General features: G+C 48.0%; 1 protein-coding gene across 1 annotated transcript; it reads left to right on the top strand.

Moving 5' to 3' along the window:
- The first annotated feature begins 2,428 nt into the window (after nucleotides 1–2,428).
- LOC144609271 (galactose-3-O-sulfotransferase 2-like) lies at nucleotides 2,429–6,589 on the top strand. The gene is made up of 3 exons (XM_078427699.1): nucleotides 2,429–2,526; nucleotides 3,049–3,307; nucleotides 5,819–6,589. The coding sequence occupies exons 1-3, from the start codon at nucleotides 2,429–2,431 to the stop codon at nucleotides 6,587–6,589; spliced, it is 1,128 nt and encodes a 375-aa protein (XP_078283825.1).
- The last annotated feature ends 840 nt before the right edge of the window (nucleotides 6,590–7,429 follow it).

The raw sequence follows: 7,429 nt of genomic DNA, 5'->3' as shown, positions 1-7,429 counted from the left end.
AGAAACTTTTTCACCCAGAGAGTTGTGAATTTGTGGAATTCTCTGCCACAGAAGATAGTTGAGGCCAATTCACTAGATGAATTTAAAAGAGAGTTAGATAGAGCACTCAGGGCTAGTGGAATCAATAGACAATAGGCAATAGACAATAGGTGCAGGAGTAGGCCATTCGGCCCTTCGAGCCAGCACCGCCATTCAATGTGATCATGGCTGATCATTCTCAATCAGTACCCCGTTCCTGCCTTCTCCCCATGCCCCCTGACTCCGCTATCCTTAAGAGCTCTATCTAGCTCTCTCTTGAATGTATTCAGAGAATTGGCCTCCACTGCCCTCTGAGGCAGAGAATTCCATAGATTCACAACTCTCTGACTGAAAAAGTTTTTCCTCTTCTCTGTTCCAAATGGCCTACCCCTTATTCTTAAACTGTGGCCCCTTTTCTGGACTCCCCCAACATTGGGAACATGTTTCCTGCCTCTAATGTGTCCAACCCCCTAATAATCTTATACGTTTCGATAAGATCCCCTCTCATCCTTCTAATTTCCAGTGTATACAAGCCTAGTCGCTCCAGTCTTTCAACATATCACAGTCCCGCCATTCTGGGAATTAACCTAGTAAACCTACGCTGCACGCCCTCAATAGCAAGAATATCCTTCCTCAAATTTGGAGACCAAAACTGCACACAGTACTCCAGGTGCGGTCTCACTAGGGCCCTGTACAACTGCAGAAGGACCTCTTTGCTCCTATACTCAACTCCTCTTGTTATGAAGGCCAACATTCCATTGGCTTTCTTCACTGCCTGCTGTACCTGCATGCTTCCTTTTAGTGACTGATGCACTAGGACACCTAGATCACGTTGTACGTCCCCTTTTCCTAACTTGACACCATTCAGATAATAATCTGCCTTCCTATTCTTACCACCAAAGTGGATAACCTCACACTTATCCACGTTAAACTGCATCTGCCAAGCATCCGCCCACTCACACAACCTGTCCAAGTCACCCTGCAACCTCATAGCATCTTCCTCACAGTTCACACTGCCACCCAGCTTTGTATCATCTGCAAATTTGCTAATGGTACTTTTAATCCCTTCATCCAAGTCATTGATGTATGTTGTAAATAGCTGCGGTCCCAACACCGAGCCTTGCGGTACCCCACTGGTCACTGCCTGCCATTCTGAAAGGGACCCATTTATCCCCACTCTTTGCTTACTGTCTGTCAACCAACTTTCTATCCATGTCAGTACCCTACCCCCAATACCATGTGCTCTAATTTTGCCCACCAATCTCCTATGTGGGACCATGTCGAAGGCTTTCTGAAAGTTGAGGTACACCACATCCACTGGCTCTCCCCTGTCAATCTTCCTAGTTACATCCTCAAAACATTCCAGTAGATTAGTCAAGCACGATTTCCCCTTCGTAAATCCATGCTGACTCGGAACGATCCTGTTACTGCTATCCAAATGCTCCGCAATTTTGTCTTTTATAATTGACTCCAGCATCTTCCCCGCCACTGATGTCAGACTAACTGGTCTATAATTTCCCGTTTTCTCTCTCCCTCCTTTCTTGAAAAGTGGGATAACATTAGCTACCCTCCAATCCACAGGAACTGACCTGGAATCTATAAAACATTGGAAAATAATTACTAATGCGTCCACAATTTCTAGAGCCACCTCCTTAAGCACCCTGGGATGCTGACCATCAGGCCCTGTGGATTTATCAGCCTTGAGTCCCATTAGTCTACCCAAAACTTTTTCCTGCCTAATGTGGATTTCCTCCAGTTCCTCTGTCACCCTAGGATCTCTGGCCACTAGAACATCTGGGAGATTGTTTGTATCCTCCTCAGTGAAGACAGATCCAAAGTACCGGTTCAACTCGTCTGCCATTTCCTTTTTTCCCCATAATAAATTCCCCTGCTTCTGTCTTCAAGGGACCCACATTTGCCTTGACTATTTTTTTCCTCTTCACGTACCTAAAAAAGCTTTTACTATCCTCCTTTATATTATTGGCTAGTTTACCCTCATACCTCATCTGTTCTCCCCGTATTGCCTTTTTAGTTAACTTCTGTTGCTCTTTAAAAGAGTCCCAATCCTCTGTCTTCCCACTCTTCTTTGCTATGTTATACTTCTTCCCTTTTATTTTTATGCTGTTCCTGACTTCCCTTGTCAGCCACAGGTGTCTCTTATTCCCCTTAGAATCTTTCCTCCTCTTCGGGATAAATTGATCCTGCAACTTCTGCATTATTCCCAGGAATACCTGCCATTGCTGTTCCACCGTCTTCCCTGCTAGGGCCTCCTTCCGGTCAATTTTGGCCAGCTCCTGCCTCATGCCTCCGTAATCCCCTTTGCTATACTGTAATACTGACACCTCCGATTTTCCCTTCTTCCTCTCAATTTGTAGAGTAAAACTTATCATATTGTGGTCACTGCCTCCTAATGGCTCGCAGGCGAACTGGGAAGATGTTCCTGATGCTGGTGGTTGTCAGCTGTCTGACCTTCGTTGCTTCGTTGGTCTACCTCACTGTGGTTAATGGGTAGGTCAAACGCTGGACTACAACCTCCCTCCATCACCCTCTCTCATCTGCCTTGTTAGTCGTAGAGCCATGCAGCGCACGCACTGGCCCTTCGGCCCGCCTACTCCATGCCAGCCAACATGTCCAATCCAAACTGACTTGAGTTTATTGTCGTAGACCTGAAACGTCACCTATCCATGTTCTCCACAGATGCTGCCTGACTCGCTGAGTTACTCCAGCACTCTGTGAAACGTCACCTATCCATGTTCTCCACAGATGCTGCCTGACTCGCTGAGTTACTCCAGCACTGTGTGAAACGTCACCTATCCATGTTCTCCACAGATGCTGCCTGACCCGCTGAGTTACTCCAGCACTCTGTGAAACGTCACCTATCCATGTTCTCCACAGATGCTGCCCGACTCACTGTTACTCTAGCTTTTTGTGTCTCACAGGTATAATATGAGATGCTGTTCCTCTGTTCTACCGATCTGACTTGTGTAAACTGTGCTGTTGGCTGTGACCTGACCTCTGGTTTGTGAACATGTACAGGTTCTCTCTGGAAGTTCCCTGCACACCCAGGAAACACGTGGTTTTTCTGAAGACCCACAAGACGGCAAGCAGCACTGTGCTGAACATCCTGTACCGTTATGGAGAGGCCAGGAATCTCTCCTTCGCTCTGCCCACCTTTGATCACCTGGGCTACCCGAAACGCTTCATGGCCACCTTCGTCAAAGACTTTGCAAAGAACCCGGGCAAGGATTACAATATCATCTGTAACCACATGCGCTTCAATCTGCCTGAGGTAGCTCCCTCTCATAAGGTCATAGGAGCAGAATCAGGCCATTCGGCCCATCGAGTCTACTCCACCATTCAATCATGGCTGATCTATCTCTCCCTCCGAACCCCATTTTCCTGCCTTCTCTGCATTGATCCCTGGGATGGTGGGACTGTCATACAAGGAAAGATTGAAAAGACTAGGCTTGTATTCTCTGGAGTTTAGAAGGATGAGAGGGGATCTTATAGAGACAGATAAAATTATAGAAGGGCTGGACAAGCTAGATGCAGGAAAATTGTTCCCAATGTTGAGGGAGTCCAGAACCAGGGGCCACAGTCTTAGAATAAAGGGAAGGCCATTTAAAACTGAGGTGAGAAGGAACTTTTTCACCCAGAGAGTTATGAATTTGTGGAATTCTCTGCCACAGAGGGCAGTGGAGGCCAAATCACTGGATGAATTTGAGAGAGTTAGATAGAGCTCTAGGGGTTAGTGGAATCAAGGGATATGGGGAGACGTTGGGCACAGGTTACTGATTGTGGACGATCAGCCATGACCACAATGCATGGCGGTGCTGGCTCGAAGGGCCAAAGAGCCACCTATTTTCTATGTTTCAATGTTTCTCCCTAAAACCTCTGACACCCGTACTAATCAAGAAACTATCTATCTGTGCTTTAAAAACATCCATTGACTTGGCCTCCACAGCCTTCTGGCAATGAGCTTTTGCATTCCTTTCATTCATTGTTCGATATCTCTCTACATCATCATCTTTATCTCTCTATCCCCTGACTCGTCTGAAGAAGGGTCTCGACCTGAAACTTGAACCAAAGCCTCCTTTTCTGTCTGTGAGTATCTCCTTTCGACCAATGGCTCATTCCTCCTCTCCACAGATGCTGCCTGCCCCACTGAGTTACTCCAGCACTCTGTGAAACGTCACCTATCCACCCCCTCCACAGATGCTGCCTGCCCCACTGAGTTACTCCAGCACTCTGTGAAACGTCACCTATCCACCCCCTCCACAGATGCTGCCTGCCCCACTGAGTTACTCCAGCTTTTAGTCTCTATCTTCAGTTTAAATCAGCACTTGCAGTTCCTGGAGGAAAAAAACTGCAGATGCTCCGAAGGGAGACACAAAATGCTGGAGTAACTCAGTAGGTCAGGCAGGATATCAGGAGAAAGGTCTAAAGAAGGGTCTCGACCCAAAAGTCACCCATTCCTTCTCTCCCGAGATGCTGCCTGCCCCAATGAGATGCTCCAACTTTTAGTGTCTATCTTCCTACAGTGATATTGTAGTAGAACAACATGATGATACACATTTGACAAGGTTCTGCATGGTACGCTGCTCTGGAAGGTTAGATCCCACGGGATCCAAGGAGAGATAGCATGGAAGGAAGCAGAGGGTGATGGTGGAAGGTTGTTTCTCGGACTGGAGACTTGTGACTAGTGGTGTGCCTCAGGGTTCAGTGCTGGGCCTGTTACTGTTTGTTGTCTACAGGATGAGAACAAACAGGATAAGATTAGCAAATTTGCCGATGATACAAAAGTTAGTGGTTTTGCAGATAGTGAAGATGGATGTGAACGATTGCAGCAGGATCTGGATCGATTGGCCAGGTGGGCGGAGGAATGGTTGATGGAATTTGATACAGAGAAGTGTGAGATGTTGCATTTTGGGATGTTGAACAAGGGCAGGACCTACACAGTAAATGGTAGGCCTCTGGGTAGTGTTGTGGAGCAGAGGGATCTAGGAGTACAGTGCAAGGTTCCTTGAAGTTGCAGGTAGATAAGGTGGTCAAAAAGGCACTTGGCACTTTGGCCTTCATCAGTCAGAGTATTGAGTATAGAAGTTGGGAGGTCATGTTGCAGTTGTATAAGATGTTGGTGAGGCCACATTTAGAGTATCGTGTTCAGTTCAGGGCACCATGTTATAGAAAAGATATTGTCAAGCTTGAAAGGGTGCAGAGAAGATTTACGAGGATGTTGCCAGGACCAGAGGGTGTGAGCTACAGGGAGAGGTTGAGCAGGCTGGGTCTCTATTCTTGGAGCGCAAGAGGATGAGGGGTGATCTTATTGAGGTGTATAAAATCATGAGAGGAATAGATCGGGTAGATGCAGTCTCTTGCCCAGAGTTGGGGAATCGAGGACCAGAGGACACAGGTTCAAGGTGAAGGGGAAAAGATTTAATAGGAATCTGAGGAGTGACCTTTTCACACAAAGGGTGGGGGTGCATGGAACAAGCTGCCAGAGGAGGTAGTTGAGGCTGGGACTATCCTATTGTTTCAGAAACAGTTAGACAGGTACATGGATAGGACAGGTTTGGAAGGATATGGACTCTATGACAGTGATATTGTTGTATATATAGACATGATGGTGTACTGATATCCTCGTGTGTCTACACTCGTGGAGAGTGGAAGTGAGAGTGGGGTGTGATGGTGTACTGATATCCTCGTGTGTCTACACTCGTGGAGAGTGGAAGTGAGAGTGGGGTGTGATGGTGTACAGATATCCTCGTGTGTCTACACTCTTTCTCTCCCCCATCCACAGGTGAGGAAGGTGATGAGCAACACCTCTTTCTACTTCACCATCCTGAGGAACCCGGACAGCTTGGCAGAGTCGGCGTTTGCCTACTTCCACAGCCTTTCCCCGGCCTATGGTGCCATGCCAAGCCTGCCTGAGTTTGTGAGGCAGCTGGACAAGGTGTACGTGCCATGGGAGAAGAACAACCACTACGCCCACAACCTGATGTGGTTTGACTTTGGTGGGGATCCTGATGCAGGGGCTGAAGGACCTCACGTTAACCACATCCTCAACCAGTTGGACTCTGTCTTCCATCTGGTCTTGCTGGCCGAGTACTTTGACCAGTCGCTGATCTTGTTGCGGGAGGCTCTGTGCTGGAACACGGAGGACATAGTGTCCTTCCAGCTCAACGCCCGTGACCACTCGTTCACAAGCCCATTACCCCCTGACCTCCTCTCTATCCTCCAGCGCTGGAACGCCCTAGACTGGCATCTCTACCGCCACTTCAACACGTCCTTCTGGCAGCGTGTGGAGCGGTACGGGGCGGACAGGATGGAGAGAGACGTTAACCATCTCCGACATCTTCGCCAGAAGCTCCACGATATCTGTGTCCAAACCAACACTCCAGTGGACAAGAACGTGAGCACCAGCTATATCAAACCCATCAGCTATGGCCTGGCCAAGATCACTAGATATCTCCTGAGAGGCAACTTGACCGGACCGACCAAGGACATGTGCATCAGGATGGTTCTTCCAGAGCACATGTATCTCAACCGTCTACTCAGGAAGCAGGGGTAGACAACCCTTGTATCCCCTTGCACCTTAGCAAGGTGACTCCGGCCAGCCAGTAGACAGGTGTGGTGTTTAGTCATGAGCTAGTGGTGCTTGAGGGAGCCTAGAACAGCACAGCACAGGACCAGGCCCTTCGGCCCACAATGTCCATGCTGGGCATGACTTCAAGTTAAACTGATCTCCTCTGCCTGTACATGATCCATATCATAGAAACATAGAAAATGGATGGAGGAGTAGGCCATTCAACCCTTCCAGCCATTCAATATGATCATGGCTGATCATCTAAAATCAGTACCCCATTCCTGCTTTCTCCCCAGATGCCTTGATTCCCTTTAGCTCTAAGAGCTAAATCCAAATCTCTAAATCATCCAGTGAATCGGCCTCCACTGCCTTCTGTGGCAGTGAATTCCACAGATTCACGACTCTCTGGGTGAATTTTTTTTTCCTCATCTGAGTCCTAAATGGCCGACCCCTTATTGTTAAACTGTGACCCCTGGTTCTGGACTCCCCCAACATGGGAACATTTTTCCTGCATCTACCCTTCCAATTCTCTAAGAATTATATATGTTTCTACAAGATCCCCTCTCATCCTAAATTCCAGCAAACACAACAAGCCCAGTCGACCCATTCTTTCATCGTACGTCAGTCCAGCCATCCCGGGAATTAACTTTGTGAACCTGCACTGCACTCCCTCAATAGCAATATCCCTCCATGTCCACGTGCCTATCCAAAAGCCTCTTAAACACCACTATCGTATCTGCCTGCACCACCACCCCTGGCGGCACGTTCCAGGCCCCCACCACCCTCTGCCCCACACATCCCCATTGAACGTTCCCCCTCTCACCT

Source organism: Rhinoraja longicauda, chromosome 34 (assembly GCF_053455715.1).
Source record: "Rhinoraja longicauda isolate Sanriku21f chromosome 34, sRhiLon1.1, whole genome shotgun sequence".
Taxonomy (NCBI): Eukaryota; Metazoa; Chordata; class Chondrichthyes; order Rajiformes; family Arhynchobatidae; genus Rhinoraja; species Rhinoraja longicauda.
The sequence above is the reverse complement of the archived record's forward strand: the minus strand, read 5'-3'. Positions and strand labels throughout refer to the sequence as shown.

Coding starts and splice junctions, on each gene's coding strand:
- LOC144609271 (XM_078427699.1), top strand. CDS start 2,429: ATGGCTCGCAGGCGAACTGGGAAGATGTTCCTGATGCTGGTGGTTGTC. Junction 2,527..3,048: donor TACCTCACTGTGGTTAATGG/GTAGGTCAAACG, acceptor GTTTGTGAACAT/GTACAGGTTCTCTCTGGAAG. Junction 3,308..5,818: donor TGCGCTTCAATCTGCCTGAG/GTAGCTCCCTCT, acceptor CCCCATCCACAG/GTGAGGAAGGTGATGAGCAA.